This window comes from Triticum urartu, chromosome 3A, assembly GCF_056163025.1.
Source record: "Triticum urartu cultivar PI428250 chromosome 3A, HENAU_Tu73, whole genome shotgun sequence".
Lineage (NCBI taxonomy): Eukaryota > Viridiplantae > Streptophyta > Magnoliopsida > Poales > Poaceae > Triticum > Triticum urartu.
The window spans coordinates 721,801,469-721,813,459 of record NC_141875.1 but is presented as its reverse complement, the minus strand read 5'-3'; the positions used below and the strand labels follow the sequence as shown (position 1 = coordinate 721,813,459).

General features: G+C 45.8%; 1 protein-coding gene and 1 non-coding gene across 2 annotated transcripts; both read left to right on the top strand.

The window, feature by feature from the left end:
• The first annotated feature begins 528 nt into the window (after positions 1-528).
• On the top strand, positions 529-601 carry TRNAA-UGC (transfer RNA alanine (anticodon UGC)). The gene has a single exon. It is a non-coding gene; the product is annotated as a tRNA-Ala (tRNA).
• A 1,292-nt stretch (positions 602-1,893) lies between these two features.
• On the top strand, positions 1,894-3,462 carry LOC125546250 (3-oxo-Delta(4,5)-steroid 5-beta-reductase-like). The gene has a single exon (XM_048710464.2). The coding sequence runs from the start codon at positions 2,104-2,106 to the stop codon at positions 3,295-3,297; it is 1,194 nt and encodes a 397-aa protein (XP_048566421.1). The 5' UTR covers positions 1,894-2,103; the 3' UTR covers positions 3,298-3,462.
• The last annotated feature ends 8,529 nt before the right edge of the window (positions 3,463-11,991 follow it).

Genomic DNA, 11,991 nt, shown 5'->3' with positions numbered 1-11,991 from the left:
ATCTATGTGTACTTGCCATGAGGCTCAGTAATATACACAATACATTGCATCAATTATATCCTCTCTAAGCCTCTTACACACTGTAAGCCTATATTTTATTTTATTTTCATGTTTTGGAATTCTGGCAAATCAAAGAGGCCCTAAAGTTTAACGCGCGCGTGTCCTACATGGCTATAGGCATGCAGGCCGACGGCATCCAGGAGTCTATGAAGCGTCCGTGAGATAAAAATTAAGCCTAGCACGATTATTAAAGTAACAAGGTTTAGTTTCTTTTTTTGCTTCGCAGACTCTCGCATGCGGACGACGCCTGCATCCCTACCTGCGCGTAGCATATATTCCCCCGAGCAGAGATCTTGCTTGCGTTGGGCGAATACGATTGGACAGACTAGCTCTTTTTTTTTTTGAGAGAGAGAATATTGGACAGACTAGCTGCTAGTAGTGTTCCTGTTGGTTGCAACGCACTGGATCCACGGATTAGCTAGTGTGTTTGAGTAACAGTATGGTACGGTTACTCGAACTGTCAACAATGGGGATGTAGCTCAAATGGTAGAGCGCCCGCTTTGCATGCGGGAGGCACGGGGTTCGATCCCCCGCATCTCCATTCAAGTTTTTATTTTTGTTGGTGTTAATTCCAGCAATTAGACTCCCATTCAATTCATTTTACCCCTAAAAAAACCCTTTACGTGGTAACTTTTGCGGAGCTAGCCAATTCTATAGAAAAAGGAATAGGAGCCCTCTAAATTGTAGGAGGCGACTTTACGTGGGAGGTAAAACGGCTTGGAATTGGTCTGGTGTTTCCAACACAAATTCATTGTACAACCGAACATCCGTATTGAGGTCAACTGATTACCAATTCCGTTTCTAGACTTCAATGGAGACATCAAAACCCAGCGTTAGTGAATTGTGTTGACGATTTGATCTTTCTCGGTACCCTTTGTTTATAGTTGTTGGCTTCCTCCTTTAATGGGGCTGCAAGTGCAAAACAACCATAAACTTCCAATGGATAGGATTTCTAGCTCCATTCAGATTCACACGGTATCATCTAAAAAAGTGGGCTGCAAGTGCAAAATAACCTAAAACTTCCAAAGAGTTACATAACTTGCATCATTCTCGTGCTAGAAATGCAGTGGAGCGAACATTTGGCTTGTTGGAGAAAAAAAATGGGCTATCTTGCTTTCACAAACCTTCTATGATACTCCCTCTATTCCAAAATATAGTGCGCCCGCGCTTTCCGAGGTCCAACTTTGACCATAAATTTAACCAAGGAGACCAACTGCGGCGGGAGGCACTGATATAATTATTGTCCCGCCGCAATCAGTCTTGATAGTTAAATTTACGGTCAAAGTTGAAACACGTGGATAGAGGAAGCACTACATTGTGGAATGGATGGAGTATAAAGGCTCATGTACCTAACGTAAATATGTTGTCGAATAAAATAACTATGTGAATGAAAATTATTTACTAGTATAAACTAAAATATGTAAATGAAATGTTGCAGGGAATGCGCAGCATGCCATGGAGGAAGTTGCAGGGAGTGTGCAACTTTACACAACTTCTTTTATGGCAATTTAGTTGTAAAAACACGTGTTACTTCGTGTCACACTTGTCAATTGGATTATATATTTTGTGGGGAACGTGTTAGTGAGAGAGATGCAACGGAGAAAGAAGAGACGGGACCGCACAACGGCAGGTGTAGGGTAGGTCTACAGACCAAGACGAAGACGCTGCGCGGCTCCTGGACCGTCAATGTCACCACCGGGCCACGACGGTCGACAACGATCTCCTTGCCGATCGTTCCCCACCGTCCAGCGCTCCTCGACAGCAAGCCGCGACACGAACACGTGGATCTGATTCTGAGCCAACAAAAATGACAAACGACAGCGCATACCCCACACATCCACCCAGATCGCCACGCAACGCGCGCACACACACGGAAGCAGGCAGGCACCCCAACAACTCCACTCTCCCCCCATTATCCCCAGATCCAGCCGGCGCTCCCCTCCCCTCCCTCCACCGCCGGCCACCTCCCCCGCTCCCTCCCCAACCCTCCGGCCTCCGACCCCCGCCCCGACCAAGCTGCCCGCGGCCAATCCCTAAGCCGCGATGAGCTGGTGGTGGGCGGGCGCGGTGGGCGCGGTCAAGAAGCGGCAGGACGAGCGGGCGGCGGCGGCCGAGCCCACCTTCCAGAGCGTGGCGCTCATCCTCGGCTCCACGGGGATCGTCGGCACCTCCCTCCTCGACATCCTCCCGCGGGACGACACCCCGGGCGGGCCCTGGAAGGTGTACGCCGTCTCCCGCCGCGCGCCGCCGGGCTGGTCCACCCCGCCGCCGTCCCCGGCCGTCACGCACCTCCAGCTCGACCTCGCCGACCCGGCCGCCGTCAGGGACGCCCTGACGCCGCTCACCGACGTCACCCACGTCTTCTACGCCGCGTGGTCCAGCCACGAGACCGAGGACCGCAACCGGGAGGTCAACGCCGGCATGCTCCGCAACGTGCTCTCCGTGGTTGTGCCCGGCTGCCCCGCGCTCGCCCACGTCTGCCTCCAGACCGGCCGCAAGCACTACGTCGGCCCGTTTGATGTCATCGGCAAGATCCCGGCCCCCGACCCGCCGTACACCGAGGACATGCCCCGGTTGGATCACCCCAACTTCTACTACGACCTGGAGGACGTCCTCTTCGACCACGTCTCCGGCCGCGACGGCGCCGTCACCTGGTCCGTGCACCGCCCCACCGTCATCTTCGGCTTCTCCCCCCGCAGCGCCATGAACGTGGTCGGCAGCCTGTGCGTATACGCCGCCATCTGCCGCAAGGAGGGCGCCACGCTGCGGTGGCCCGGCTGCAAGGTCGCCTGGGAGGGCTTCACCGACGCCTCCGACGCCGACCTTGTCGCTGAGCATGAGATCTGGGCGGCCGTCGACCCGTTTGCCAAGAACGAGGCTTTCAATTGCAGCAATGGGGATGTGTTCAAGTGGAAGCAACTCTGGCCGCTGCTGGCCGACCGCTTCGGGGTGGAGTGGGCAGGGTATGAGGGAGAGGACAGCCGGTTTGCGCTCGCGGATGCCATGGCTGGGAAGGAGGCGGTGTGGACGGAGATCATCCAGGAGAACGAGCTTGTCACCACGGAGCTCGAGGAGATCACCAGTTGGTGGTTTGTCGATGCCATGCTCAGTATCGACATTGAGCATTTGGACAACATGAACAAGAGCAAGGAGCATGGGTTCCTCGGCTTCCGTAACACCGTCAACTCCTTCAATGCTTGGATCGATAAGATGAAGGCTTCCAAGGTTGTTCCTTGATGCTTTTATTGTCTTGTATCTATTGTTGGTTACAGCATGCTATCGCATCCCATGTTATTTCTCATTTATCAATTTACTTCTGAAATTAGTTACATCCCATCATTTGTGCCAAATGTTGTAATCTAGAATAAGCCAGAACCAAATAAAGCTCTCAAGTTGTGAATCGATTATCTGTGCTCGTCATGTCTTCATTGCAAATTGTGAGCGTTAAATTGTTATTTTCCATCCATCTGCTGTTCATTCTTGCAAGGCAGAAATTAGTAGCACTTGTGTTTGGTATTGTTGGCCTGTTGCTTTTGTCTTCAGAACTGAGATAGTTTCCTTCACTTAGAAGGAACAAAAGGCAACCATTTGTTTTCCCCATCTCTTTTGATTGATAGTGCAAATGGAGGCAAACATGATGACCGATAACAATGGCATCATGTCTTTTTCTGCCAATTATTTCAAGGAAGTTGATCTCGAGAAGCAACAAACATTGTGCTGATAGGACAATTTAAACGAACACTTTAGCTTTGATATGGTAGCAGATAACAATGCATCATGATCATTCTACTAGTTGATTAAGGATTGAAAATGATACGTTTTGGGTCCTGGATCACAGGATCAGATCACTTGCACCGCACAGTAGGTGACGAGAATCTGAATAATGCTGTCTTTTGGGTTGTTGCTTTTTTTATCGCTGGATGTGTTCCTTGTGCGGTTTTCTTTGTGCTAGTGGACCGGATGACACGGAAACATGCAGTATATGTTCAAAAATCAGTACTCTTGTATAAGATGACAAGATGTACACGCGAGTGCTCTGTTCTTGTACTAGCATTGTTAAATCTAGAAAAAGTATTGGATCTCTTTGTTTATTTATGCCCGGCCATGTGATTTGCACCTCTGCTCTTTAGGAGACTGCTTGATAATGCCATGACCTTGATTGTGACCAGATCGTGGTTGTAATTCTCGCTACTAAATGCTACTATGGGCTTCTTTTGCCATATGGTTGAAAACGAAATAAAAATGGTATATAGTCAGCAATCCGCAAAAACAAACCTTAGACAGTCTGCATTCACACATGCTATGCCTTTGTTCATAAATAATACGAGTCTCTTTGGTTTCCTCCAATCTCCTAAAAACTTACTTGTATTCTGTTTTTACATATGACAACTTATTGGCAGCCTATAGTGGATTTGGAAGAGCTGGGCAATTTATAATGATTACTAGGTCACACAGAACAAATGCAATTGTTAGATTCATGCACACTGTGTGGGGTTGTGCCATCACAAAAACTTCCCATGTCAATTTTTTTTTACCAAAACACCACCAACTAACTTGTCATGTTGATGGAGCACATTTTTTTTACTCGCAATTAAAAATATAAAAGGTTAACATCAAGATGAGGTATTGTCAAATGTTGCTCCAGGGAACAAAGACATTCAGAAATCAGTATTTTCTGAATCTAAAATCATTATTTTCCATCCATCTGTTGTTCATTCTTGTAAGGCAGAAGCATTACATGTGTTTGGTATTGCTGATCTGCTACTGTCGTCTGTAAAGTGTTATGCTTCAGTCTTCAAAACTGAGATAGTTTCCTTCAAAAGAGAAGAACAAAAGGTAACCATTTTGTTTTCCTCATCTCCATTGATTGGTAGTGCAAATTGGAGGCAAACGTAATAGCAGATAACAATGGAAACATGTCATTTTCAGCCAAATATTCTCAGGAAGTTAATGCCCAGAAGCAACAAACACTGCTATGATCCCCCGAAGCAACAAACGATTCCATGATCTCCAGAAGCAAAATATTCTGCCATGGCAGCACAATTTTGGATGATCAGTTTAACTTGCAATGTCCCATCTTCCTGTAGTTTAATTTTTTATTCCCGCAAGGGGGAAAGCATGGAGCAAATCTTCAATTCAGTTTCTGGTCAAGGAAAAACTAACACATCCCAACATTGACATCATTTGACTTGGTCTTAGTTCATAGCGTTCTGGGACATTACCCCCTTCGTCCTGTAATATAAGAGCGTTTTTGACACTAGGGAGTAATTGATAACCTCCAGCCTCTGGCCCGCACGGTTGATGATTGTTGATGTTGGCATGTTTCACAATTAATCCGATTTGGATTTGTCTGTTCTGTCTGCAACAATAGCCCCTAAAATGGGAGACCTTAAATCCATTATAGGATCAACTCCTATAATCTTTTAGGGGTTGCAGGGTGCTCCATCGTCTGAATCTAAGTATTGACTCTATATATTTCTTTCTACCTATACATGCGGGAGCGGGTCCATGCGACAGCCAATGTAACTGTAGTGCTGTTACATCAGAGGATTTGTACCCCTGACAAATAGACCCTGCCTGTCATACCGGCCGTGACCGTCACGGAGCCTGTGCAAGCCCCGGGGTGACGAGCTCAGCCATGGGCACGAAAATCGGGTGGACGACAGCTGAAACGAGAGCTGAGAACGGCTTGGCCCAGCCCAACTTGGTTGAGTCCAGTGAGAGAGGTTAAGGGAGATGGGACAGAGTGCGATGGCATCGATGACTTATCTGTAGCCTGAACTAACTTTCCCCTTCTACAGTTGCTCTTCCTCCCCCCAAGAACTGTACTGAATCCTGCCCTAAATTCGCTTGGTGTGACACCATTGAGTGAAGGCTGTGATACAAAAACCCGACAATTGGTCTCTCCAGGAACATATATGCAGTCCTTTAGGCTTCAGGTATACACAAAGTGTGGATTATTTTCGAGAGTGGCAAATATGGAGTTGGTTTCTCTTCTTCAATATATACTCCAAGTTGGGATCTAATCCCCCATTTTTATAATGACTCTAATCTTCTTAAACCCGACAATTAGTCTCTCCGGGGATCTAAATTTGAAGTTGTTGCATCGTAGTTCTCAGCTGTCACCTTTTGCCTGACATCAAACCTTGAACTCATAGGGGCCGTTGGAATCAGACCTTGAATTCTCAATTTCTGAAATTGGCACCTTGTACTAGTACACAACAAACCGTCGTTTGAATTTCCATATGTTTCTACACATGTTGCAATGTAGAATAAACTAGTTGAAAATAAACTAGTGCATTTGGCCATTATTTTCCATCCAATTGCCCGTTCATTCTTGTAAGGCACAAGTAGTACATGTGTTGTGTTTGGTATTGTTTATCTGTTGCTGTTATCTGTAAAGTGTCATGCTTCAGTCTTCTGAACTGAGGGGAGTTTCCTTCTCTGAATGAGATGAACGAAAGGCAACCATTTGTTTCCTCGACTCTGTCGGTTGGTAGTTCCAATGGAGGCAAACGTGATTTTCTGCCAACTATTCGCAGCAAGTTGATCTCCAGAAGCAACAAACACTGCTACGGCAGCACAATTTTATACGGCCAGTTTAACTTGAGCTGCCCCATCTTAATTATTGTTGTCCTGATATAACCTCTAGCCGAAAGCTGGCTCGTCTGATTGATTTCCCAAAATGATTGATGGTTGGAATTATCACTAGTTGGTATTGAAAGCCGATTTGTGATTCTTGCTCTGCTTGGCCTGTTGCATCGGTCATCTATAAACAGAGTGCTCTGCCCAGCCCACGCCTTCCCCTGTCTAGTGCTCAGTCACAGCGACACCACGCGTTCCCCTCGTCCGCCGCATCGGCTATTGGATGCGGGCTATCTGTCGTAAGTCGCAGCTGGTGCTCCGACTACACCGTCGACCGACGCAGCAACTGCACCGGCGTCGATATCCACTGCTTCCGCCGTTTGGCACTGAGTCATGCTAGACCAGGAGGAACTCACAGACGACGACCGCCACTTTGTCAAAGTCTGCTTGGGCAACACAATGTGCTTTGGGCTGGCTTTTCCTCAACATTTTCCCTCAAGTCATGGCTCCGTGGATGCGGCACAGGATGGCCCTTAGAAACTCTGCCACTGCTAGCCTGTCAACCCGAGCGGTCTATCTTTTTGATAATTCGTTCTACTCTATATATATATAAGAAATTCCTTTTTGGATATAGTGTTGTGTCACGCAAGGGCGTGTGTTCATACCACTATTGGTTCATATGGCGTGGCAAGATTCGTTGTTGTTATTGCTAGGGAATAGAGATGATTTTTTTTTTCTGTTTGTGAAAAGATATGATATGGAGTTTTTTTCTGTTTGTGAAAAGAGATAATATGAAGTTGAGTAAGGTGCATTTTCTCATGATATTATTCTCAGGAAAGGACCAACCACTATCGGCACGTCATTTTCCTTCTTACTGAATTATGTCGAGCCGCTTGGATGGGAGCCGTGTGTATCTCCGTCACCTGATGAAGTAATGATGGTGGCAAAAAGTTAACGGTGAGCCCAGCAAACCATCTTTTTAAAAAACTTGGTGAAACAGAAGACCGAGGAGAAGTGGAAAACGCTCCCATCACCCTCTCTGTGTTTTAGAGTTGCTTCATGTAGACTGTGCCTAGCAGATGCAAGAGGCCGTTAAGCATCATACTCTCCATTATCACGCAGTAGGCATCGACGCATCACTTCGTGTTGTCGTACTTGTACATCACCAAGAAAACTTGGGGGAAAGCTCTGTAAAATTGCTCATGGCTCCCTCTTTACTGAATTATGTCGAGCTTCTTGGATCGCAGCAGTGCGTACCCACGTCCGCGGGATGGTGGCAAAAAGTTAATGGTGAGCCCAGCAGACCAACTTTTCTGGCACCCGGTGAAACAGAAGACCGAGGAGAAGTGGAAAGCCCTCAAATCACCCTCTGTGTGTTTTAGAGTCGCTTCATGTGGACTGTGCCTAGCAGACGCTAGAGACCACGTTCCTGCACTCTATTTTGCCTCAATAATTTGAAGAAACAAAAGGCCAGCAACAAGCACCATCATATGCCTTGCCTTGAGTTCCTAAATCGTAGGCGTCTCTTTGGTTTCTTCCATCATCTCAACACCTACTTTGGCACTCTACTTTCTTTTTCAGTATGGCAACTTCATGACACATCATATACTAGTACGACATAAATGTGTAGGAGTAAAGATTTTGGAACCGTTGGTAAATTATAATAGCGAGGTCACACAAAACAAATGCAACTGCCACATTCATGCAATCCCCGTGTCAAATATTACAGAAACTGTTATTCATGCATTTCCTGTCCTCGTGTCTGTTTTTTGAACTCCGTGCCATGGGATATAGTTAGTATATTTTTCTCCGAAAGTGTTACTCTAATCTCAAGCACAAATGCACCCCTATGAACAGTAAATTCTAAAAAAATGTTAAAAATTTCAGAATCTAATTTATTTTTTCTGGATGAAATCAACAAGTTTCTGACATCCTTCAAAATTTCGCCTTGAAAAGTCATCTGTAGAGGTCTGTGCGAAAAAAATGAGTGCTTCAAAATGCGTCTTTTCTTAGTCCCGAATTTTTGTTTGTACAGGCCTCCACAAATGTCTTTCCAATGTGAAATTTTGCAGGATGTTAGAGCTTTCGTTGATGTTCATAAACAAAAAATCAGATATTTTTGATGGCCTTGGTCTTGAAATGTTGTTTTTTAGTACTTAAGAGGGGAAAAAGTAGCGCATCATTCAAAGTATATTTGTGCTATAAAGCATGATCCTATAGTACAAATCACATGATCCAACTATTTTTGATAAATCAAGTGAGCACCTCGCATTGTCCAATTAATGCGTCCCCTAGCGTTGTCGCCACGCCAGCAACTAGACCATAACTTTCCGCCGCCATTCTCTGGCTAGCCACCCGCCGCATGAGGTCCTCCGTGGTGACTGTGCAACCTGTGCAGCAAAGCTGCATCGGAGGCGGGCACCACGTCGTCGACAAAAGAAGCCAGGTCTGCAGTGGAGTAACCCACAGCGAGGGCCGTAGAGACAGAAGTAGTACTCGTGTTTGGTATTGCTCAGCTGTTGCCGTTGTCTGTAAAGTTCTATTCTTGAGAACTGAGAAAATTTTCTTCTCTCAGAAGGAACGAAAGGCAACCATTGGTTTCCTCAACTCAGTGGAAATGGAGGCAAACGTGATACATAATAACAACGGCAACATGTCACTTTCTACCAAATATTTCCAGGAAGTTGATCTCCACAAGCAACAAATGCTGCTTTATTTTCGGAAAGACCGAAAGCCATATATTAGATAAAATCAGCCCTTACAAGAACTTCTTAAAAAAATAGACAAATCCTTGAATAAATCAGCATTGTCATCCTATGCCATCCACCAAAGATACGCTGTGAGCAAAGCTCGTTGCAGTCACCGGGCATCCATCTCTGTGGAGCAATCTTGTTGAAACTGTTGGAACCAACACGAGGCTACACACGCGAGCTCGGTGGAGAGGAACGAAGGAGGGAGGAAGACGAACACAAGAATTTTCGAGGCCCAACTGCTTGCCTCTTTTCTTGCTTTCTTCTCTCCTTATTCACCTCGGGAGCCAAGCTCACCGTTACATGCATAACAAACCCACCTAGCGCAGCTCGATCCGATCGTGCCATCCCACGATCCGAGTCTGGCGGGTGACCAAAACAACCATCAGAAAAGATGCCTTGACGTGAACTCGCACGTCTCATGCTACATGCAAACAGACCTCAACATGCATGACTCTACTTGAGCACTATGACCCAACATGCACACGTCCATCCCCATGCGCAGCTAGCCCACTAGTACTTTGCTAACTTACTTCCATGCTAAACGTAACACCGGGTGCATGACACGACTAAACAAACCGCTGACTAAACCTACGACAAGATTAGAACTAACAGAAACCAATGAGCTTTTCTTTGCAGGGTGAAACCCAGGAGCTTGAAGATGCAGCGGCTGGGAACCGGAGGAAAAGAACATGGCGTGGCATCATCCCCTCCATAGGATGCCGTCAAGCACCTAGGCAAATAATGTACTTAAAAATACGAATGTACTTAAAAACCATGGAGAAACATCTTCCTTTCAGCAAGACTGTACTTAAAAATACGAATGTCGCGTCATTTGACTTGTGTTCACAGCCTTCTGGGCGGTTAATTGCAATGTTTGACAATTATATCACTGGTTGCTTATTGAAATCCGATTGGGGGTCATTTACATGCTCTGCTTGGCCAGTTGCATCTGCCGTCTATGAACAGAGTGCTCTGCCCAGATGCGGCCCTGTGGAGGGCTCAGCCACAGCAACACGTACAAGCTATAGATGGCGCTATAGATGGCAGATTGGTCGTCGCTTCTGCCCGCGCCGTCGATCACTACATGAACATGCCGGTTGTCTGTCACAATCGGCGCTCCAACACCGTCAACCCTCGCTTGAGCCGCATGCCATCTCCTCTGCTTCCACCTTCACCATCTCCACGAGAACTGCATATACTACGGAGTTGCTGGCCACTGTTGCTAGAAAAAAGGGAAGCAATCAGCAGCGTCACATACCGAGCCTTGAATTCCTAAATTCTAGGCGTCTCTTTGGTTTCCTCCATTGTCTCAAGTTCTCAACACTTACTTTGGCAATCTGTTTTCTTTCATATGCCTCTTGGCACATCATATACTCCCTCCGGTCCTTTTTACTCTGCACATTGGATTTGCCGAAAGTCAAACTTTGCTAAGTTTGACCAAATTTATATTAGAAATTATTAGCATCTATAATATCTAATAAATATGATATGAAAATATATTCCAAGATGAATCTAATGATATTGGTGTTGTTATGTGAATGTCTATAATTTTTTATATAAACTTGGTCAAAGTTGGATGAGATTGACTTCAGACAAACCTAATATGCAGAGTAAAAAGGACCGAAGGGAGTACTATTAAAATAGAGGATTTTGGAACAGTTGGGCAATTTATAGTACTTAGGTCACACAGAAAAAATGTGATTGTCTCATGCAGTCCGTGCCAATTTGACAAAAACTGCAATTCATGCATTCCCCGTCCCTAGTAGATCTTTAAGAACAAAACCTCTATGCCACAAGATATAATTAACATTTTGTTTCGAGCAACCAGCAAGAGCACCGGCTACTAATATAGAAGGGAAAAGGTGAAAAACCAATATATACAGAGTGGCACATGTTTTGAAGGGATCGTGACAAACCGTATAAATACAACTCAGCGTTAGCCAATGCCCATCGTGGGCAAGTGTCCGGCAAACGACCCTTCTCTCCGCTTGATGTCGTCAAAGGCCAACATCGCAACCTCATAGTGCGTCATGCGGTGGCCCGTAAAAAATATACATGTTCCTTTCCTTTCAAATTTCGAGATGGTATAGATGAACCTATCACTGGGCCGTCCGCGCCCTTTTTGACTCCTTGGTGATTAACTCATCCCATTAGTTGGAGAAATTGCCAGGGTCTGGCAGGAAACTCGTAACAGGAAAATCCTCGTGCGTCCAGGCGGAGACGTGGTTCCAGACTGCCACCAAGAAGGGATAGGCCTTGCACACGTGGGTCGCGGTTCCGGGGCCTAGAGACACAACTGGCATCTAGGATTGTGCGGCCATCCGTCAACCGCCAACATATCTGCCTTTTCTCAAGAAAACAATCTTATTTATGCTACAAATATATCCAAAAATTAAATATAAATGGTTAACATCAATGTGAGGGATTTTCATATTTTACTTTTGGGAAAAAAATTAGAACCCTAGAATTTGTGTGCAATTTCTTGATGGCACCGACTTTTACAGAAAAAATAGGAGGAAGGTCTTGTTCCTCAAATGTTCTTCTTACTTTAGAAGAAAAAGGTAGTGCATCATTCAAAAGTAGAGTTGAGCTG

What these genes read in the sequence shown, in the direction of transcription:
- LOC125546250 (XM_048710464.2), top strand. Translation starts at nt 2,104, where the DNA reads ATGAGCTGGTGGTGGGCGGGCGCGGTGGGCGCGGTCAAGAAGCGGCAG.